Source organism: Pelodiscus sinensis, chromosome 20 (genome assembly GCF_049634645.1).
Source record: "Pelodiscus sinensis isolate JC-2024 chromosome 20, ASM4963464v1, whole genome shotgun sequence".
NCBI lineage: Eukaryota > Metazoa > Chordata > Testudines > Trionychidae > Pelodiscus > Pelodiscus sinensis.
In genome coordinates, this window is record NC_134730.1 from 4,862,066 (window position 1) to 4,885,587 (window position 23,522).

The 23,522-nt window shown below is 45.7% G+C and overlaps 1 protein-coding gene across 1 annotated transcript in view; it reads right to left on the reverse strand.

The window, feature by feature from the left end:
- Nucleotides 1-1,177: 1,177 nt before the first annotated feature.
- Nucleotides 1,178-23,522, reverse strand: part of METRNL (meteorin like, glial cell differentiation regulator) — a 37,166-nt gene continuing 14,821 nt past the window's right edge. The window contains exons 3-4 of the mRNA XM_006118705.4: nucleotides 2,987-3,046; nucleotides 1,178-2,103 (exon numbers count right to left, since the gene is read on the reverse strand). Of these exons, the coding sequence (XP_006118767.2) occupies nucleotides 1,787-2,103; nucleotides 2,987-3,046 (377 nt within the window). The 3' untranslated portion in view covers nucleotides 1,178-1,786. The remainder of the gene's footprint in view (nucleotides 2,104-2,986; nucleotides 3,047-23,522) is intronic.

Genomic DNA, 23,522 nt, shown 5'->3' on the forward strand with positions numbered 1-23,522 from the left:
TCTGCTGCTCCCTCTCTGTGGGCTCGGCCTAGAGGGGACAAGAAGCATCTTTGTGCTGCAGGGAAGTGTGCCCTGCAGCACCCACCCCCGTTGCTCCCATTGGCTGAGAAACGCGGCCAATGGGAGCCGCAGCCAATGGGAGTCGTGGCAGGGTGCCTGGGCGCGCAGGGCAGCGGAGCCACATGTACTCCCCCTCAAAGCTGCGCTAGGTAGGCACCCCGAGCCCCTGCTCTCTCCTGCACCCTCCCTCCCAATTCCACACTCCTACCACTGTCTCTACCCAGACCCTGCACCGCCAGCCCGCTCCTGCACCCATCTTCCTGCACCCAACCTCCTGCCCAGATCCTGCACCCAACCTACCACCCAGACCCTGCACCACCATCCCCATCCCACTCCTGTACCCCAACTCCCACCCAGACCCTGCATAGCCACCTCCAGCCTGCTTCTGCACCTTACCTCTTGCCCAGACCCCGCACTCCTACCCCCAGCCTGCTCCCTGGCAGCCCCCTCCCATACACTGAACCCCTCAGTTTTGGTTCCACCCTAAACCCATGGGGGGGAGCCTCACAAAATGTACTAGTCCTAGGCCTCCAGAAAAGTTAATCTGGCTCTGGGAATAAGTCCTGAGCTTCAACCTCTCTTCCCTCATCCTGTGGAGCTGGAGCTTGAGGGGAGTGAAGGGTCCTTTTTTCCCCCCCTCGTCCTCACTTGGGGGCCAGGTCAGTAAGGTTCCCCCCCCTCTTTTCACTTGTGTATGGTCCCGACTGATTTTTCAGTGGGTCAATGGCTCCTGACCCCCAAAAATGTTCCCTACCTCTGATCTAGGCAGAATCCGCTGCCTGGGCAGCTGCCCAGTTTGCCTGTAGCTAAAATGTGCCCCAGTTGGAGGAAATACTTGTTTTGGACTGATTTCCAAAGTGACCAACCAAGGCTGAAAGCGAGAGTTATTCAAAACCTCTTGCCTGGGATGTGTTTCTTTAAGAAGTCTCCAAAAATAGATCCCACTCCCCCTTTGAAAACCACAGCAGTTCCCCACCCCACTTAGGCACTTGGGTTTCAGCAGCCACAAAATACGCAAGCAGTAATCTATAGCATATGGACGCTTGATTCCCAGGCACATCTGGAACTGCAGAAGCTACAATTATAGAGAAGGAGAATAAAAGTCGTACAATGGGGGTCAAATAAAGGGACTTTTATTTCTCTGGAATGGAAACTATTCGCCAGCCTGAACGAACAATTGCAGGCGGTGATTGTACATTCTTTCAAATAAAAAAAAATGATGATGAATTTGGCTCCATAAATTTCTGTCATAAGAAACATCTTCGAATTGTACACCAAGCTTTTTACAAAGCATCAGTTAAGATGATTTTATCGTGCTCTATCACATTCTCAACCATTTATACAGAATACACCATACCAAATGCTACATCAGTTTAAGACATTTTAAAACATTAGTATTAAAAGATATAAAGGCAGGTTGGTTTTCAGTGGGTTTTTTAAGACACTGGAGTGTTCTGTTTGCTTCTTTTCCTAAGGAATTTGCTAAAAAAAATATAATAACTTAGTTCATAGGGACAAGATAGATTAAAAATCCAGCCTCGGTTGCTTGGCAGCCTTCTGAGCTCGTACCTCTGTTGCCTCCATGGACACATTCCGCGTGGCTCTCACTCTGCACACCAGATTTCTCCATGCTTTCTTTAATTACCGTTTTGTTCGGAGCGTTCACCAGGGCCAGGAATTAGTCCTGGCCAAGCGCTAAGAGTAATCTTCAGCCAAATACGAGGAGTCAGTCTGGGCCAATTTCACATGGGTTTAGCCCATTGTCCTTTGCCTCTCGGTAGATCCTTTGGAAGTCTTTAAAACGAGGGGCACAGCCTAATCTGGCTTCCCCAAATTGCATGCGTCCCGTGAAGAGGAAGTCTCCATTTCCTGGTCTCACCCCACATTCCAGCAGGGTCTTTATGTATCCCTGCCAGCTCCCATTTTCCTCTGAGGGCTGAAAGACTTTGCTCTTCTGCCTGTAGAGCTTGCTTGCACTGATGTCTATGATAGATTCTTGCTGCTCTGCCTCATTTCTTACATCTTGGATGGAACCTCTGACAACTAGGACCCAAACAAAAGAAAGGGAGGGTTACATTTATATGAAGATATACCTTTCTCATATTACTAGAACTGGAAGGGGCCTTGAGAGGTCATCAAGTTCAGTCCCTGCCCTCATGGCAGGACCAAGTACCATCCCTGACAATTGCTCTGGGAGGCTTAGATTCAAGTTCAACGTCGATATAAGCAGGAGTGATACATCCTGTTACATCGCCTCTTGAGTGTGAGCCAGTAAGTTCAAGTTACTACGAGAGATATTTATAGTCTATGCAGCCCATCTCCAGGACTATGCAGGCCCAACTGCTGCTTATTACTTTAAATTCAAGCATGAAAAAGGAAACAGTAAAATATTAATGGAATAATCATGAGAAAAGAGAGTTACACCACAGTCCAAAGCATGTGCAGAATATTCATGTTTCTATCAATACATTTTCTTGTTGCTGCAATTACAGCTACTCGCTGAACATTAACTTCCCCCTTCAAAAATCTGACACGAAAACACCTTTGGTCTTTTGTTAGTGGCCCATTTTAGGACATCAAGGGAAAAATCCTATTGCATGCCCCTAAGAAACCTTTGAACTTCTACCTCTATTGTTGTTGCTAGGTCCCTTTTGTCTTTTAGCATAGAAAGAGCTAGCCAAATACAATGGCTTTAATTAAGGCCCTTCATGTCTCCTCCCATAAAAATTTCCTCTCTTGGTTCTTTGTGTGTCCCTCCCTCACAATTTGTTTACAGAAACTGGTGAAAGTTCCCTGTTTATTGCAATTTGGTGTTTAATTTTGATTATTGGTTTGCAGAGGTTTCTGGAGCCAAATCCAGTAGACACTATAGTAAAGGGAGAGGATGGGGGAGCAGCAGAAGAGAAGAACAAACAATAAAACTCACCGAAATCACTAGTGCAGACAGCCAAGAGGACTTCAGTATCGCTGCAGGGACGGCAGGGATCTAGAGAAAGGGGACAGAGATAATGAGAGGGTGGAAGAGAAACTGCGGAATTGTCTACATTTAGTAAACAAGTGGGTCGCATTCAAATGACTAAGCACTCGGGGGCTAGTCACCAAGAGGCTGAAAATGCTCAGCAACCCACTCAAGTCAGTAGGAGTCGTCTGTGTTCACTGCTCAGCACCCTTGCAGGTCACTTTTTAAATTACTGCATAACCCATTTGAAATTTTACGAAGTTCACTATACAGTGATTATACCATATATAGAAATAGCATGCCTACATGCTTAAAGAGGGTTTATTCACTACATATATACGTGCAGCTGCAATTTAAAGCCCCTGTTAATGCTTTGAAGATCACATTGGGCGTAAACCATTAGGGCAGTTTATTTTCTATGATTTATATAAAAGTGTACTCGAACTAATTCTCAAACCATTTTGTCTAACAACAGATCAAAGATTCAGTATGGTGGGGTGGGGTGGAGCAGGAGCATATGTTTGAGTACATCAAGACAGAATGGAAACTCATGCCCATATCTGCTAAAACTCAAGTAGTACAAAGACCATTTCCTGTACTGCTAGAAATATCTCAGTGTCGACACTAATCTAATCAATGCAGGAATGTGGCTCCTCTTTGTACTCAGTCAGCTACTTCTGAAGAGAAGGTATTGTAGTCCCAGTACAGATATTTCTATAATACCCTATTGAGTGAAGGAATTTGCTTACCAGGGTCTACGCTATCTAGCAATGCTAATTAAATCTGTTCCCGGAGTGCTTGGGGGATCAGAGCGTACTCTTGGTGTTTGATGTTATCATCAGGTTGCACTTGAATATCAATAAGAAAACTGAAAAAAATATCAACTGTGTTATTCTCTCTGAATGATTAAAGCTGTTACAATCACACAATGGGGATCAGGCTAAGGGTTAAAGCAAAGTTTAGATGGTCAGACAATCCAAGATAAAGGCAAATGATAGTCACCCAAAAATCATAATCTGAAATACTTAATAATAAGATTTGCCATCTTTCAACCTAATTCATCCCTGGCACGAAGAGGTGCATTTAGACAAAGATCAACAAGGCTCACTGGCTTAGCTAATTCCTCAAATATGTAACTTTTATCCTTTGTATTTCAGAATTAACCATTCTTCAACATAACACATTGCAGATCTGTCTTGTGTTTTCCAAGGTCCCCTCAGAGCAGTGATCCAAAGAGAATAATCACTACTACCAGTCAGATGATTAATACATCATGTAATATACTGCTTAACAGGATTACCTGGAACCCAAAATGCACATTTCTGGGCAGGAGAGATTTGAGAGAATAACTCAAAACAGGCTGCGAAATTCTTGAGAGCTACAGACTAAGAATAGGCAAAATGGTTTTGATAAAATAGCCCTGACCTGAACCTTTACCCAAAGATATGAACCTAACTGAACTTCTGGGGGCTGAAGTGAACAACCCCCACACTTTCCTTTGCCCAGCATTCTTGTGCTAGTTTGTACTATTCCACTTTTAGGTTAAATTTGGAAGCACTGTACCCAATCCCACCAGAATCAAGAGATAGTTCATTATCAGTTGGAAATAGGTCAATGGAGGGATGATAGGAGTTGCTATAGGAAACTTTCTGGGTGTCTGGCTGGTGAGTCTTGCCCACATGCTCAGGGTTTAGCTGATCGCCATATTTGGGGTCGGGAAGGAATTTTCCTCCAGGGTAGATTGGCAGAGGCCCTGGAGGTTTTTTGCCTTCCTCTGTAGCATTGGGCACAGATCACAGCTGGAGGACTCTCTGCATGTTGGGGCCTTCAAAGTATTTGAAGGCTTCAATATCTGAGATATAGGTGAGAGGATTATTCTAAGAGGGGTGGGTTAGATTCTGTGGCCTGCACTGTGCAGGGGGTCAGACTAGATGATCATAATGGTCCCTTCTGACCTTAAAGTCTATGAGTCTATGAGATAGTTGAAGTCTCCCATGGAAGTTTGAATGGGGAGATTTTTAGCCCAATTTCTAGACTAAAGTGACAATGATTGATCTGGATATCAAACTTTCAACCTTCTGATTGTTAGTTGCGCTAGCTTAGGCCAACTCAGCAAAGCACTTACTCAAGTACTTCAATTCCTTTGATTTTAATGGGGCTTAAGCATGTACCTAAGTCCTACACAGAATTGGGGCCATAGTGTACTCTGTTTGTGACAAAGTTATGGAGTCCAGACCAAAAATATTTTATTTTATTAGGTTTTACAAAACTTAATAGTGGAAAAGTTGTGATGGTTTTCTTAAAGTGTCAGTAAAAGCAGCTTTGTGTTTAAATCCATGTATTTGTCCGTAGCTCTTCAAAACCCAAACAAAATATCTTCACAAGGAGTCCATTTTAGTTCTAAAAACAAGTGCAAAAGAGCCAGCAGCATTAAATCTAAAAAGCAAATAATTCTTTAAATAATGACTCTTTTCATTTTGACAGTCTAATGGGAGTAGTACAAATATTGACATATGTGTGTGTATATTTGAAATATGGAACCAGGTCCCTGTGACAGCAGCTGCTCCGGAACATGGTTGCCGAAGAGAGGAGGAGAACACACACCATGTTAATTTTTTTCTTTCAAATTCTAGGCTGTGGCAGGTTAGCCACTGGGCCAACAGAGCCCCTTGAAAAATGGGCAACCCTGGCTCCCTGCACCACCCAGTGCACCTGCCAGGGAGCGGCAAAGGTCTCACGTCCAGCACCATTAGCAGCACAGGGGAAGCTGCAGGCGGAAGGGATGGGGAAGTGGGAGGACTCCTCTCACTTGCTCTGGTCCAGGGGCCCCACAAACCCCTAATCTGCCTCTGATTCATGGTCAACATGGGGTAGTAGGACATCTCGTACTAAGCCAACATTCACAACCGGTACCAGGCTGACTCCTAGCAGTTTGGTGGTGCTGAAGCACGACCCCAGTGGCAACACACAGTGTAGCACAAAGCACTTCCTTTCACAGCAGCCATCCACCCTTCGGCCACGTACGTTCGGACCAAAGACAGTAGGTACACTTGGCAAGGAGCAGGTGTGAGGTGGGCAATAGACAACGAGACTTGCTGAGGCCAAGTGACCATGAAAAGCAGAAGAGAGTCTAAGACATTAAAACGAAAAGCTCAATTTCTCAGTTTCATGAAGGGCAAGAAATCCCAGGGAGGAATCAGTGTCCAAGGATGTTTAAAAAACATGCACGTTACAGCAAATGAAGTAAAAACCTTCAACAGATCAAACTGTTGCATAAAATTGCTATGGACAGTTCTGCCAAGCTCCAATACTGTGAACATAGCAGTAGGGATACATTACCAACCGCCTGACCAGAATGAGGATAGTGACCATGAAATGCTCAGGGAGATTAGAGAGGAGGCAATAAAAGTAAAACACTCAATAATAACGGGGGATTGCAACTATCCTCACACTGACTGGGTACCCGCCACCTCAGGACAGTATGCAAAGATCAAGTTCCTCGACACCTTAACTGACTGCTTCCTGGAGCAGCTGGTGCTGGACCCCACAAATGGAGAGGCTATTCTTGACTTAGTCTTAAGCGGAGAGCATGATCTGGTCCAACAGGTGAATATAACTGGACCGCTTGGAAATAGTGCAGGAAAAACACCACAGCAGTCCAATTAAGGATGTTAAGAAGCAGGTAATTCGCTAATCGTGTAGTCAATAGAATTGTTATCGACGACACAATTAGTTAATAAGGGAAGGCGTTCAGTCCCAGCTTGCGCAAGGTCCAGGAGCTACCTCTGCTGTAGCTCTGCAGTTTAAATGTAGTAGGAGCTGGGCAGGCAGGCAACCTGGCTCTTACTACATTTCGACTGCAAAGCTGCAGTGAGGGTAGGTCCCAGACCTGGCCTGCCTGTCCGGCCAGAGCAGCCTCTACCCATGGAGGGCACAGGCAGAGGCATGAATTGGATAAGTTACATTCAACACCCTAATGACATCAAGAGTTAAGTATCAGGCATTTACAGCCCACTCTATTAGCCTCATTTAGCATGGACACTCTAATTGACAAGATCCCCCCCCCCTTCCCCTCTTTTTCTGCTCTTTATTTGTAACTCTGGACCCCTTGCTCCATTAATCTGCAGAAGTAGGTTGTGCCCACGAAAGCTCATGATACCATCTACATGTTTTGTTAGTCTCTAAGGTGCTACAGGACCATTTGTTGTTTTTTAAGTTTTTTCAGTTACAGACTAATGCGACTCTCCCTCTGAGACTTTTAAAACAGTAATAAGTCATCAGGACCAGATGGTATTCACCCAAGAATTCTGAAAGAACTTAAACTTGAAATTGAGGAACTGCTAACCGTGGTTTGTAATCTATCCTTTAAATCATCTGTTTCACATGGCTGGAGGACAGCTAATGTGACAACATTTTTTTTAAAGTGGCTCTAGAGGTGATCCTGGCAATTACAGTCCAGTAAGTTTAACTTCAGTGCCAGGAAAACTGGTTGGAACTATAACAAAGGACAGAATTGTCAGACATATTGATGAACATAGATAGAGGCAGCAAGGGGGGGCGGGGGAGGTACTTCAAAGGGGCAGCACCGCACAGCTGATCCCGGGTTCAGCTGTGCAGCACTGCCCCTTTGAAATACCACTTCGGCATTTCAAAGCAGTGCTGCAAGGAGCTGACCCTGGGCTCAACTAGTAAATTACTCGATATTTAACATCCTTAATTGGAAAACAATCCTAATTATATGTATAATATGATGGGGACTAATGTAGCTGTTACCACTCAAGAGAGAGATCTCGGATAGGGGCTTTTGGCTAGTTCTCTGAAAACATCCACTCCATGTGGAGCAGCAGCAGCCAAAAAAAGCAAACAAAATGTTAAGAATCTTTAAGAAAGAGATAGAGAATATAATAATTTATCTATATAAATCCATGAATCTTGAATACTGCATGGAGATGTGATCGCCTCATCTCAAAAAAGATATCTTGCCCGTGGAAAAAGTTCAGAAAAGGGAACCAGAAATGATTAGGATTATGGAACAGCTGCCATATAAGGAGCGATTAATAAGACTGAGTCTTTTCAGCTTGGATAAAAGACGATTAAGGAGGGATGTGATAGAGAGCTATAAACTCATGATTGGTGTGGGAACAAGTGAATAAAAAAGAATTATTTACTTCTTTCCATAACAGAAGATCTAGGGGTCCCCAAATGAAATTAATAGGCAGTAGGTTTAAAACGAAGGAAGAACTTCTTCATGCAACAGAGTCAACCTGTGGAACCCCTTGCCAGAGGAAATTGTGAAGGCCAGGACTTTAACAGGGTTCAAAAAAGAGCTAGATAAATTCATGGAGGTTGGTCCATCAATGGCTATTAGCCAGGATGGGTAGGAATGGTGTCCCTAGCCTCTGTTTGTCAGAGGATGGGAATGGGTGACAGGAGGGGGATCACTTGATGATTCTCTGTTCTGTTCACTCCCTCTGGGAGCACCTGGCATTGGCCACTGCTGGCAGACAAGATACTGGGCGAGATGGACCTTTGGTCTGAACCACTGGCCGTTCAAATGTTCTTATTAGGGTATAACACGCACAGTGTGTAAGCTCAGCACTAATTTAACACATATTCCAGTACGTCACATCTGATACAGGCCATGTTTTCTCTATCCGAAGCCAGAATTCCATGCACATCCTGCCCTCGTTGTACAAAGCTGAAAGCATATTTATATTTACACCCAAAAAGTAAAATGTGTATTTTGTCCCAGGAGAATTAGGATCTGACTGAAGTTATTTTATGGAGAAGCCTGAAAGAGCATTGAATTCACAGCAGGGTGCTAGGATGGAGGATAACCACAAAATGCATCCCCTGCCCTGCTTGCTAAGTTCTGTGGCTTGCAGGGTTCACTCTGTTTCAGCACTGAGCGATCGGAACTAGAGACAATGAAACCCCAAACTTTAACTAGTTTGATTTTTTTTAATACTCATTAATTCAACAAACCCTAATTCATGCAGCAGGGGGGGGAAAAGCACATTTTATTAGTTCCCTCCACAGCCCAGATGCCTGTAACTCAACTATAGCACTAGTGGCATAATGCCTGCATTGTGCATGCTGGCTGCCAAATCTACTGGGAATTCCTCTCATGGATTTTGACAGTATCCTGACCTGAAGTAACCTGAGGTAGCGCGTCCCCCCCCCCCCCCACCAGCCAGTGCCACTGAAGGCCTCTCTATTCAATTCACTGCAGAGGGGGATGTAATTACATCATTCCTTTCCTCACAAGCTAGCAGTCATGTCCCAGCTGCTTTGAGTGATTTGCCCTCTGAACCTTATGTTACTGAGGAGGACATGGTGATTCTAACAATAGACTGCACTTGTTGGTCAGCAGACTGGTTGAACCGGTCTCTCTCCGTCCGTCCCTTGGGGGAAGAGGAGGTGGTGGTGCTGGGTAGAGGGAATAGGGGCACATAGTGGCTGCCAACAAACTGCAAGTGCAGGTGATCCCTGCCTGGTGTTGCTAAGTTCAAGGGCTTCCCAATATCCCATGCTGGAAAGGAAGTAAAGATGAATGGGGTTTGGAAAGGGGCTCATTCAGCACAGAGACTAGATTCTAGTGTGGTTTTAATACAGCATCTTGCAATAAAGTCCGGGTGTTCTCACTGTCTAGGGAGCCAAAGAGTCGCGGGCAGGTGCTGGGGGACAATTTAGACGAGTCCCCAGTGTCAGCTCTTTGGGATCTGCCAACTCTCAAGCTGAGGCTCCCTCATTTCCCCTGATGTGCAGCAAGTTCCAAAACACGTATGGCAATATATCGGAGCTGCTGCTGGTACCTAAAACTGAGGGAGGTGGTGGTAGTGTGGGTAAGATAATATTCTGAGTTGAAATCCCTAATAACTGGCTTCCCTCCAGAACCTTCAGCATCAAACTGGCCTGTCAGAACACATACAAGCCATGTTCCCCACAATAACCTACTGTAAGTTTTGCCAGTAGCTATCTTCAGTGATCTCAACTCTCCCATGCCTTCCACCTTAACTCACTGCCTACACCTGGAAAAATAGGTAACAGATGCCACCAGATCAGAATGCATCTTTCACAGCCATTCAACCTAGGTGCAAATAACAGCGCAAGGGGCAAAGCAGACGACGACCAGCCCAGTGTCAGGAATTTCCAAACCACAATGAATAAGCAGAATCCTCATGAGACAAGCCCCAAATGCCTGGTTTACTGAGCCCACCTCATGCAAATCCTCTGCTCTGTTTCAGTCAGCACACTGCTCGCTGACATGTACAGCAACCCTGCTGGCAGAGAGCAGGAAGGCAGAAGGGGAAAGGCTGACTGCAGTGGTCACTGCCCGATAGATCGGGATCTACCAGTAGAACGCAGAGCCTCTGACAGGTGACCCTGACTGGCTGGCTGGGAAGCGATCAAGTGCTGGCACTTCAGCTGCCCTGCCCCACATGATTGTGTTTCTCCTGCCCTTTGCCCTGGAGCTGTCCTCTCAGGAGCCTCCTGCTTGCTGTGCCGGTGAAGGAGAGGAGGGTGCTGATGCCAACGTGCCCCCCTCCCACTTTGTATCCCATCTCCACAGAGCAGAGGGGGCACAACAGGACTTGAGATGGAGTTTGCTAGCTGCTTTTGGGAGTGGTGCAGGGCCAGGGCAGGGGTGAACCCTGAGGTAAGCAGGGCCCAGCTAGAGCCCACATCCTGATACCTTACCCCAGTCATGAACCCCCTCCTATACCCCAAATCCCTGCCCTAGCCCCGAGCACCCCTGCATTCAAACACCCTCCCAGAGCCTGCAACTAGAACCTCTCCTGTACCCCAACTGCCTGCCCCAAGCTCAGCTCAGAGCCCCTCTCGCACTCCACATCCCTTAATCCAAGACCAGAGCCTGCCCCCCAACCCTCTGCCTCTGTCTGGTGAAAGTGAGGGAGCAAGGGGTGTGGCCTGAGAGAAGGGGCACACAGGAGGTGGGGGCAGGGTATTTAGGTGTGAGGTAGATCTTAGATTGCACTTAATTCAAAAAGTGATCTTGTGCTTAAAAAGGCTGGAGACCCCTGGCTTACTTCTAACTGTTTGCAAAAACCACTTTACAACGCCCATCCCTTGGCTTCATCAAGCAGGAGTGCCTGCCTGCGGAGGAGGGGTGGAGCAACGGTGGGTTGTTTCTACTTCCCATGACCCATAGACGATGCCATTCTTTCATATTACTGCCCTTCAAAGGATTATTTATAAATCGGATGAACGCTGGGTTTGACTGTAAAACCCACTGTGGGAATCCAAGCCTGGCTGAAGCACTTATCCCGCCCAACTAAATGTGCATAGACTTTGCCTACAAAGTGTGACCACGGCATGAGCTGCGCTCTGTGTAAACCGCCTCTACAGAGGGAAGCAGCGAACAGCACGGCCCTCAGCACTGTAGCCTGGTCCATACTGGGCTTTACAGAGCTGTAACTTGCTGTGCTGGGGAGGAGGGGAAGAGGGCAGAGGGGTGTCTTTCACACCCCTGAGCCAGAAAGTTAGAGAGCTGCAAAGTGCCAGTGTAGACTTAAGAGCCCCTCCCCTCCCTTACCCCCACACTAATCTGATATTTGCTGCCATCACATTGATCCCTCTGCTTGTGTGTTAATAGCCCATCCTGTGCCTGTCTGGTCAATTTAAATCAAACTTTTCAGGGCAGGGACTGTTGGGTACTCAGTGTTTGTGAAGCAACCATCCTCCTCCCTTCCTTGTTGGTTCTTAGGCGCTACCACAACACGGTTCCTAATGACGACTAGTCTAGCTCAACCCAGGAAAATCACAGTCACACCCGAACCCCTGGTGGGCAGTCTCAGCAGCCAGAGCAAGCCCTGGAGACTGGACTGACCTCATACCCTTCCCTCTGGGAGAAGCACTTCTAGGTGTTTGTCTGTCCTGCACAATCTGCACAGCAGCAATATGGAATGTGTGTACCCTGAGGCCCCACTAGAGGACGTCTGTCTCCGGGGAAAATCAGCCCCAAATTCACAGGGAACAAATGGCTTCAAAATATTAATTGCCAGTAATTCCAGTAATCTACACCTGACGGCAAAAGGCACAGTTCTGCCCTCAATTCGTGTGCTTTTTTTTTACCGAGACATTTGTATTCAAGACTGAGCAAAATGAGAATCAACTGACTTGTGTCCCAACGATTCTGCTGATGGTGGAGTATTTGGAAAACAAAATATTCCTATTCCATGGCCCAATCCTGCTCCTGCTGGCTGGAATCAGAACAGGCCCATTTTCCCAAGGCCTTCCTTTTGGAAGAGTTCAACATCTCTCCGGGAAATGACCATCAGTCCACAAAGTCGCTATTTTGCACAGGTTTCTGGGCAAGCGTTTCATTCACCAGACTATGGCAGTGCCTGGGTCAACCAGTCTGGAAGCCCTAACCTGCCCTGTAGCTTGAGGGTTGATGAAGCAGCAATACACACAGAGGGGGAACCTGCAGGACCTATCACAGGAGTCTAAAAGGCTTCTCTAGTTAAGCTGTCAATTCTCCTCCTCCCATCAGAGCTCTGGATTCTAAGACCCTCCTGACCCCTTTCCAAAACATGGCCTGAAACAGTGTCAATGCACCTCGACCTGAATTGTGACAGGACAGTCACCTTAAATCTGATGTAAACAGGCTAGCTGTGACCTCATGTCCACAGAACTACATCCAAGCCACCTGCACTTTGGACAATACCTCCAGCCACACTAATCACATGGAGAAAACCTGGGTGTCGAATTCAGAGAGCTTCCCCTCAGCTGTGGTAGAAATGAATTACTCCAGACCACGTGATACAAAGGAGTGGAGCCTTCTCCTCGCTCCCTTGCTTGATAGTATTACAAGCCTCTTATCAGTATAGGAAATCTGAAGTATTTGTTGTTCTAGCATGAACATTTCAAGCCGTGTAACGGAGCTGCGGAAGACGTGCTGAGATCAACAACAGCAGAATTCAGGTCTGAGAATGACTTTCCCCCTTCTGCTGGCCAAAGAAGCGAGTCGTGCACTTGACAGACTCCAAGAAACTCCTACATATACAATTGTACTGCCATTGAAAGAATCACATGTGGGATAAATTCAGCTCACAGTCTTTGCTGGGACACTAATTAGTGTCATTAAGCAGAGCAAGGCTGAACAGAGGGAGGTATAAATGGCAGCCCATTACAAAGATCATGAGTGAGGATACTAAACACTAGGCCTCCCTTCGACAGCTGGCCCATGATAATCTAATAGTTGGCATATACAATTGGCCAATGAACCAATGGTTAGGGCCTGAATCTTGCCAAGCATGACACTAAAACATACACAAAGTGTCTACAAATGATCCTTTTGCTGAAGACTGGGTGTTACGGTTCCAGAACTGTGTCTACACAAAGGCAATAGTGTCAAAAAAGCAACGTAAGATCGTATTAAGCCTTGCATTAACAGAATGAAAGCACGTATCTTCTAGAACAATAAAAGTACACCAAAACAAGGTTAAAAACCAATCTGCTCTAGTTCCCTGGCTTAACTCACTTTGAATGTTCAGCTCAACCCACACAAATCTGCAAGCCTTAGGCAGGGACTGGGATCAGGGCATTTAATTTTCCAAGAGTAATTTAACCTGCAAATACATTTAATGAAATTCAGACTTTAACATGCGGAGTCATGGACTGTACCCAGAAGCTGAGTGAATTCCACTTCACTTAGAGAGAAGGAAGAGAGAGGAGGAGGGGAGCACAATCTAAATCTAACCCTAAATCTAGCCCTTACTGTTGGAGTTCAGAGGTCACTATGTCTTCAAGAAACACAAAATCCATGTGAGCTCCTGAATCAGAATTTCACTTTTAACAAGTACTTCTGAGAGAGCATTACCGTTCTAAGTTCTGAAAAAGCAGGTTAACATCAACAAGTCCTGATTAAGGGATTTAGGGCCAGATGAGTCTGTTTTTAAACATCATTTACAAAATTAAACTTCACTTGGCAGACACAAGTACCATTTATTTTTTAAAATTGGCAAGCTAACCTCATTCTGCTGTTCATAGCCACGGTACACACTCCATTAAGGATCCAAGGCCAGCTAGATGCACAAACATCATTTCTTTAGAAAATGCAGAACAGATCTTTTATTCAAGCAATGTCATATAGGGCAAAATTGCACCTTTGGACTCAGCCCTGAGCAAGGGGTTGTGCACGCATGCGCACTCCCCCCTCCAAGGAGGGCAGAGACAAAACTCAACTCATTCCTTGTTCCTCTCTGCCCACCTGGTCCCAGGGAAGCTTTCCTCAGGCCCTAGCAGGCCTGACTCAGCCAAGTGTAATGCCAACAAGTAGAATCAAACCTGGAACCTCTGGAGCTTAGTGCATGAGCCTCTACGGCAGGAGCTAAAAAGCAGCTGGCTCACAGCTACAGCTGAAGCGTAGCCCCATTATTCTCCCTGTAAGTGGTCTCAGTGCCACACCCAGCAGGTGTGTGGGTCACACCTGCACAGTGGGGATTTCCTGCCTCAGCCTGCTGACTGAAACAGGAGCATCCAATGAGGAGTCAATTCTGATTAGCACACTCGAGCCTCCACCATAGCATCACCACCACCATTCCTGCTGCTCCTATTAAATCTGCCTGCCTGCCGTGAGCCCTCTGCAGCAAGCGTTGGCTGCACACAAGGACAATTTCTCTGTGCTTAAAAGTCACTTGAGCAGACAATTTTTAGCTAAATCCCTTGAACTGTTCCTACCCCAGAGGGCAGGACTTTGCAGCAGCTTTATCCATAAAACTGACACTATTTTTGTTTCATTCTGCTGCAGAGGCAAATCTGGAACAGCTATTTCCCTGCTTCTCTTCCCCGCAACTCAATTAAAAAGTGAACTGAAGTGGTGGGAACTGCGGCATCTGTATGTACACAAGACTCTGATATGAAGCCATAAACAACCATGTGTTTGTTTATCCCACAGTTCATGCCTCTCCACTCCCCTGTGCCTAGCAGCTGCTTGCCAAAGCATCTCTGCATAAGTGACCTAGAGCAGCCCAGACCTCTACCAATTAAATGGACAAGGCTTGTAGCTTTAGCTGCTCAAAAGATTTGCCCGGCCGAGGTCTACAACAAAAGAAAGGGGGAGGAGGTGCCCCCCTCCACCTGGAAGATCCACAGGCAGCGTCCTGCTGAGTAGCCCAGCTATCCTTCCAGCCGAAAGATGCTGGCACTTCTACAGTGTTACCCTAGGACTCCAATGAGCAATTCCATCTTTCAGATCAGGCTCTGGCAAGCTAAGCATCGAACAATTTGAAGTTCCCCAATCTTTTAGATGCTGGAAAAGGAATATTCCACTCAGGAAAAACTGGATACTATTCCATTTCTCCTTTCCTATAACAAACTCCACTAAGAGTCCTGCAGCAGCAGAGGTGCTGGAACCATGGGAGCAGGGCCTTCGCTTGAAGTGATGTCTATGACAGGGGTGGGCAACAGACACCTAGTGGGCCGGATCCAGTACCCTTATAGCGGCTGCTAATTATTCAGCACACTGGGGAGAGACGGGGAGGCTTTGCGCAATGTCCCTGCCCCCAGCAATATCCCTCAGCTCCAATGGGCCAGTTTCCAGCCAATAGGCACTGAGAAATTCTCAGAGGCAAAGCTTCCTCCCTCCCTTCCCATGCTGGAGCTAGGGTTGCCAGACAGTTCAAACAAAAATACCAAATACCTCCCCCCCGCCCAAAAAAATCCTGTTTGGCGGGGTGGGGAGGGAGAGAGATCAAAGTTGTTGAGCAAAAAGAAGAAGAAGAAGAAAAAAAAAAGACGACTCCAAGACTTAAGCCAAAAAAAATAAAACAACATGAAAACAGCATGTCCCCTTTAACACCATTGCTTCCCCTGGGTCTTTTGGCTGGCAGCCTTGCAGAACCAGGTAAGCGTGGGGGCTGGGTGTGTTGGGGACCAAGGGGGGTCGGGGAGGAGGGAGGCTGGGTGCTGAGTGTTTGTAGGGTTGCCAGGTGCCCAGCATTTTCACCTCCTGGCCGGGGAAAAATTCAGAAAATACTGAACGTCTCAGCTGTCCGGTATTCTCTGAATTTTTTACCAGACAGGAAGTGAAAATACCGGACTGTCCGGGTGAATAACGGACACCAGGCAACCCTAGCTGGAGCAGAGCCACATGGAGCAGCCAGCCAAGCACACAGGCATGGAGCCTGTCTCAGGTTCCTACAGGGCTGCTGGCTGGGAGCCACCTAGGTAAGTGCCTCCCAGCCAGAGTCTACCTCTGGCACCTCACCCTGTTTCTTTCCCCTCCCCTCCCAACTTCCTGCCACAGGTCACCACCCAAATCCTTGTATCCCCTCTCCCCACCTCCTCCAGGTCACAAGTCTCTCTGGTTATGTCGATGGTAGCCCCCTAGTTCGAACTAGGGAGGCTAATGTAGACATTAGAAGTTGCAAATGAAGCCCGGGATTTAAATATCCCACATTTGATTTGCATCTTCCTGGCTGGTCGCCATTTTTGAAATGTACATGTCCGGACTAACCTAACCAGGGGGAATAACAGGTAGTTCGAACTAGGGCTTTAATTCGAACTACCGGGTCCCTGCCACATGTAGACACGGGCAGTTAGTCCAGACTTGTAAATTTCAAAAAATGGCAACTGGTCAGGAAGATGCAAATCAAGCACAGGATATTTAAATCCCGGGCTTCATTTGCAACTTCAAATGCCTACATTAGCCTCCCTAGTTCAAACTAGGGGGCTAGTGTAGATATACCCTCCTAGTCCCTGCACACCCTCCTACACCCCTCCTCCAGGCCAGAATCCTCTTCTGCACCTATACCCCCTGCTGGACCATGCCCCAGATAATAATCTCCTTCACCCAAATTCGCTCTCAGACCCCATAACCCCTCCTGTACTGCAGTTCTCTGTCCCAAGCACCTTTCTACAACCCATCCACTGTCTCAGACCTTTCCCTCTCTGCATAGAATGTGGCCCTTGACCACTTACCAAAATCTTGGGAGTGCCCACCCTTTAAAAAATTATTGCCCACCCCGGGGCATATACCAAATGTACAGTTTGGTTCCATGGCTCTCAGCACCACTACTACACAAATTGTTCTAGCTGCATGAGCAGCAGTATGCTATGGACATGAATCTTGCCCTGTCTACAGATTTCTGAACAGCAACAGTGAACTTTGCTCTCCCATATTGCGTAAAATAGCCACAGTCAGTATCAGAGGCCTTGGAGGCGTGAGTCTGCAGACCCAGGAAGACAGCTCTGAATAGGTTCACATTCACTGCCATCAGAAGGGCTGGAAAACTTACTTTAAAATAAGATTAAATTCAACAGAAATTGATGACAGTTACTTCCCTCCCAACACCTACTCATCAGGAAGTTGCTTAGTAGTGGCAATGAGTTTCAGTTTCCCTGAGTGATGTGCTAACTACAGGCTGAGGGGAACATACAATGATGTGTAAAATAGTTTTTTGAATGGTTTCGGTTCGAAAGATAAAGGAATCCTCACATAGGGATGTTAATCTGAAGTCGTCAGGGCATGACGAAGAGTCAGGCTGTACTTACAGGCTGTGTCTACACTGGCATCCCTTCCAGAAAAGGGATGCTAATGTAGACTTTGGAATAGGCAAATCCGGGGGGGATTTAAATATCCCCCGCGGTATTTGCATTAACATTGCTGCCGCTTTTTTCCGGCTTGGAGATAAGCCGGAGAAAAGCGCCAGTCTAGACGTGATTCTCCAGAAAATAAAGCCTTTTCCGGAGGATCTCGTATTCCTACTTGAAAGTAGGAATAAGAAATCCTCCGGAAAAGGCTTTATTTTCCGGAGAATCACGTCTAGACTGGCGCTTTTCTCCGGCTTTTCCCCAAGCCGGAAAAAAGCGGCAGCCATGTTAATGCAAATGCCGTGGGGGATATTTAAATCCCCCCCGGATTTGCCTATTCCAAAGTCTACATTAGCATCCCTTTTCCGGAAAGGGGTGCCAATGTAGACACAGCCACAAGGTATATTGGCATAGCTACAGCCGTCAGGAGTGTGAAAAAACACACCCGCTCTGACTACGATAACCGTATCCCCAGCATGCAAGCATGTCAATGGAAAAGGCGTTTGCTAACGCTGTTCGAGGTGGGGGGTGTTCCTACAGCAACAGAAAATCTCCATCTGGCAGCACAGGCTGCATCTACACTAGGGCCTATGCCGTCGGAGCTATGCTTATGCTGGCAGATATAATAGGTCGCTCATTTCTTGTTCCTCCATTACTGGAACTACCCTTGAATCCTGGGAAATTGGGTCCACCAGATTAAAGATTTTGCTGGGCCCGGAAGGGCACTTCAGAGTCTGGGAGAGCAGGGGAGGGGCTGGGGTGGTTTACCTGCCACCCTGCTCTAGGGGCCACATATGGTTCCATGCCCTGCGCTGCTCCCAGGCATTGCCCCCCGGCTGCTATGGGAACAGTGGAGAAAAGCCTCAGGGCAAGCAGCTCTGCGTGCTGCCATCCCCCAGCTGTGGAGGCGCAAGGGAGCGGTAGGGCGCGGGGCCACATCCTCCTCCATCCCACGGATTAGGGATTGCCAGAGTATGGAGGTTCAAGTGTGTACAGTAAATCAGATGCTCTGCTTTAGTTTCAGAATCTTCCCATTGCTCTCTGCTATCAGCATAACAACCTGTTATCGCATTTTGGACCCTCGCCAGAAATTTTTCAACCACCCTCCTGCTTCCCATCCCCCAAGTGGTATGAAATTAAATTGACAAGAAGCTGGTTAAAGTTCAACCTGAAAGTGAGGTCGTGAAAGATCAAAGATTAAGTGAGTCTTTAATAATAATTTTAAAAAAATGGCTTAAGAACCCTTTTAGTCCTGTTTCTAGCAGTGGATTTTGTCTTTTTGGGGGGAGAACTCTAGGGTCTGTGTATGGAATTAAAAAAAAAATCTAACTTTTAAGACATTTTCTGGAAACATGGTTTTAATGGACTTTTTTTTTTTTTAAACACACAGTTACATGCTCATTTTTGTTTGCAAGGCTTGACAGATTTACGTCCTAGAAACAACCACAGAGGATTTTTCTTTGAAGTAAGCCCATGCTTCTGTGCCACATGGACTAGACATTCCACACTATCTTGCACCTATTGTAGGCATTTATACCTGGGCAAAATGACTAAAAACTGTTATCAGTCTGATTTGGATGAGTTTACATTCAGACTGCACAAGGAAGGTTGCAACCCTGGAAGGTTTAAAGCAGTCAAAGTCAGGCTATATATATATATATATATATATATACTCTAATTATTCATGCTATATTACACTGTATATGTGGTGTTTTCTGAAAATAATGTAGCCGATTAAAGCTCAAGAGGTTTTCTATACTGTACTGCAATTTATTAAAATTAGGGCCCCACATATAAAACCTGGCCCTTATTTCAGTAGTAACAGAGTTCCTTCCAGAGAGGGGGGTGCTGTTTCCCTTTTCCCCTCATCACCAGTCCTATTCTTGAGAACAGCCTCAGGAATTAGCAAACTAAGCAGTTTTGCAGAACAAGCAAGGAGCATTATTAAAGACTGCCAAGCAACTCTGCTGGATGGCAAATCTGTTTGTGGGGCTATCTTCTGCTATACATAAGGGTCAGAGTCAACAGAACCCCAGCTGTCAGGATAGTACACCTGATGGCTTATTGGTTTTGACTGCCCACTGAGCTGAGAAATAAGTGCATTCAGATGAGTCTAGCCAAAATAAGCTATTTTCTTTTACCCTCTCCCCTGCAGCTGCGTATTTATCATTACAACTCCACTGCCACCTCCTCCACTCCCTGAAGGAGCAGAATGTATTGTGCTAGCAACATCAAAGGGTAGCCACAGCTGTATACTGCACTTTGAATACATGGTGTAAAGGAGAAAGAGAATTTGGTCTCCTATATTACCTAAGGAAATTGAAGACGGGTAATGTGGTGAAGCATTACACTAGACTTTATTTATAAACAGTGTGACACAAAAGTCCTTTTTGAAACCTGGGGTCTCCCACAGGATTTAAAGGTTTAAGTTTTGGTACAAGCAAAGTTGCATTCTTTACCTTTCACTCAAGCCCTGCAAGGCTTCCTTCTCCCCCTCCAGTGTAAATAATGTAAAACTATATATTACCACACTATGGGAGAGAACAGCTCTTATCAGGGAGTCACTCTCCTCACACTAAGGTTAAGGGAGAAACCCTACAATCTGGGCATTCAACCTTGCCATCTCTGCCAATTACTGCCTATTTGGCTCCAATTTCCAGAGTCACATGAATGATTCACATGAATGATTCAAACAGATTTCTGGCTTCTCAGATCTAATCCTATTGTAGCTTCCCTGCTAGGTAAGCATGTACTTTACAAATAACCAATCAAGCCAACCTAGGTGCTTACCAATAACATCAGCTTCACTGCAGCTCACTAAATCCTCCATCTTTCAATTTTTGATGCCTTAAAGCACATGATATTGGATTTTGCTTTATTCTTTAGCCATTAATTTGCATCAGGCTGGATCTCATCATCTTTTGGGCACAGGTAGCAAAAACAAGCTTTATTTACGAGTATGTCTGTGAAGGGGAGGAGCAAAGAGAAGAAGGCACAATTTTGTTTTCCTAACAACAACCTATTACCTTATCTGAAAATCTGACTCAGAAGCCTCATAGCTGGAGGCAGCTCACTCACAAGCAATTGTTTCTGGGTGTAGCCTTTGTTAGGCTAGAAATGCAGCTTTATTTGTTTGAAACCTATTGTGCAATCAGCAAATTAATACTGACTGGTGACATGCTATAAAACACCTTCCATTGCTCTGTACACAAGCAAATGGACCACATCAAGTGGCTCTTTTTTTCCTGGCAAAACTGAGGCCACCTCTGCATTACTACTTATGACAGCAAAACTTAGGTTGCTCAAGTGTGTGAAAACCACACCCCTCAGCGACATAAAATTCACTGTCACAAGTGGTCATGTGCACAGCACTATTCCAGCAAGAGAATTTCTCCAGCTGACACAATTAGCACCACTCATTGAGGTGGCTTTATTCGGTCGATGAGAGCTCTCTCACCTGCTGGCACAGAATGACTACACGAGTGATCCTACAGCGGCACCGCTGCACCCGTACAGCTGTGCTCCTGGAAGCTCACTAGCCTCGACATGGCCAAAATCCCAAAGAACTGTTTTGAATGCTTCTATTGAGGGTCACTGAGTAAAAGTTAACAGATCTGACAAGCAGATGATTCTAAGAAAGAAGATGTAATACATGGAATTACTGGTTTACAGTAGTGAATGCTTTCACATGTAAATGATTCCTCACTGGAATTAGTCCTGTGAGGAGAGCTGGGAAATAGCACCAAAGGATTTGGTTGCTAACATACTGAATTTCAGAGCATGTTTCTATTGAACCTATTATGGCAGCTTTATAGGTGTCTGACGTTCACTGGGAAATAAAGAGCTTCCTCACTAGTGGTTCTCTGATGACAGTGACTCAGAAGACAGAACCTATAAAATGCACAAATCACTGAGCTTTCAGATAAAAGTTCTCTGAGAGCCCTTCTCTCATTTCCATCTCCTCTTCTGCCAGTACAGTCTGTGAGCACACACATTGTGGATGGGGAAGTAATGCAGCACCAATTCTCTGATCCCACAAACTCCAGTACACATGAGAAATCCCAACCTAACGTTACTTACATCCCTAGGTCTTTGCAGGATTAATGCCCAAAAAAACAATGTTGCTGCACAGCCAACTGCTAAGCACTGAATGATGCATAATGCACTTGCCTTTTTAGAGGATGAGAATCAGCAACACCACAAGCCCAACAGGCAGAAAGCACCGTTGTTCTCAAATGTAGACCAGAGTAGGGTGCTGCATAGGCATTAGGATGACAAGTGAAGGATACTAGCATTTGAATAATGCTGGGATGGACAGCTGACCCACTTCTAGTGGTTGTACCCATTACAGTGTGCTGACTGGGAGTCAGAAAGCTACTAAATATTTGCACCGTACCAACCCTTTCTACCAACTCAAGCCAGTGAATTAACAGCTTACAAGAAGTAGCTGGATATTGTTCTCAACTAGAAAACTGGATTTACCCCATTATTATTACTTTACATTTGAGTGTTGCACCTCATATCCATAAACATTCTCTCCTAACTACTTGGCATTAATAAGGGAAACTCATAAAATGGGCAGCAGAACCTTCAAGGATAGATGTCACCAAGATAAAGGGACATTTCTGTGAAAGTTTGACTTTGCTAGCAACGAGCAATTCACATGAAGTATTTTTAGTGAACTTCAGCAATCAAGTTACAAGACCACCACACACACAGTGATCAGACGGGTTCCAGCCAACTGTCTGTCTAGCCACATCTCCTGTCTTCCAACTATGGCCATTTCCAGATGCTTCAGAAAGAATGAACAGAACACGGCAATTACTGAATCACCCATCCCAAGTTGTCCATCTGGCAGCTAGAGGCTTACGAATCCCAGAGCATGAGATTGTGTCACTGTCTGTTTTGGCTAATGGCCATTGATGGAACCATCCTCCATGAGTTTAACTAGTTCTTTTTTGAACCCAGTTATTCTACTGGCCATCACAACATCTTGTGGCAATGAGTCCTCCAGGTTGAGAATGTGCTTTGTGAAGTACTTCCTTCTGTTTGTTTTAAACCTACTGCCCATTTATTTATTGATTCTTGTGTAATGTGAATTGGTGAGCACTTCCCTTATGCAAATTGGACTATACAACTGACATTGGGCTAGATACCAATAGTTTACATTAGATGCTTCTCAACATAAGTAAGTGAATCTAAACATGGCCCTGACTCAGCAGCAGCAACATTGTTTAAGCTGAAAAACTAATTCTCCCTTCCCCCCCAATCCAAAGTTTTATCACTGTAATTTCTTACTTAGGATTATTTACTAAATCCTGAGAAGTGAAATGAACATACGACCAGCCAAAGGTCCATCTAGCCCAGTGTCCTGTTTGCTAACAGTGGCCAATGCCAGATGCCCCAGAGGAAGCGAACAGAAGAGGAAATCATCACATAATCCCTCCCCTGTCATCCATCTCCAGACAAACAGAGGCCAGGGAAACCATCCCTACCCATCTTGGCCAATCGCCACTGATGGATCTAACCTCCATGAATTATCTAGCTAATTTTTGAGCCCTGTTAAAGTCCTATTAAAATGTCCTAAATAGACCTCCACGCTTTTACCAATAAATGCTGCGTGTTCTTATGGTAGGAAATTTAGTTTTGACCTACACTGAAAAACACTGGCCAGCATAGTTATGTCAGTTGGGAGTGTGGAGGGGGAAAAAACCCTGCCTCGCTGACCCAGCTGTACCAGTGAAAGCCCTAATGTAGAGGTAGTTATAATAGTCACAAAAGTCCTGTGACTGGTGGAAACTGTCTCTCCATTAGAAGCCTCTCTCAGTATAGCTACACTGGAAAATCCTTTCCAATGGAGACAAGGTCTGTGTATTTTATCCTAGCTACACAGGCACCATCTCCATGGATATCTGGGGCTGAAGCACACATGGATTTAAAAAAA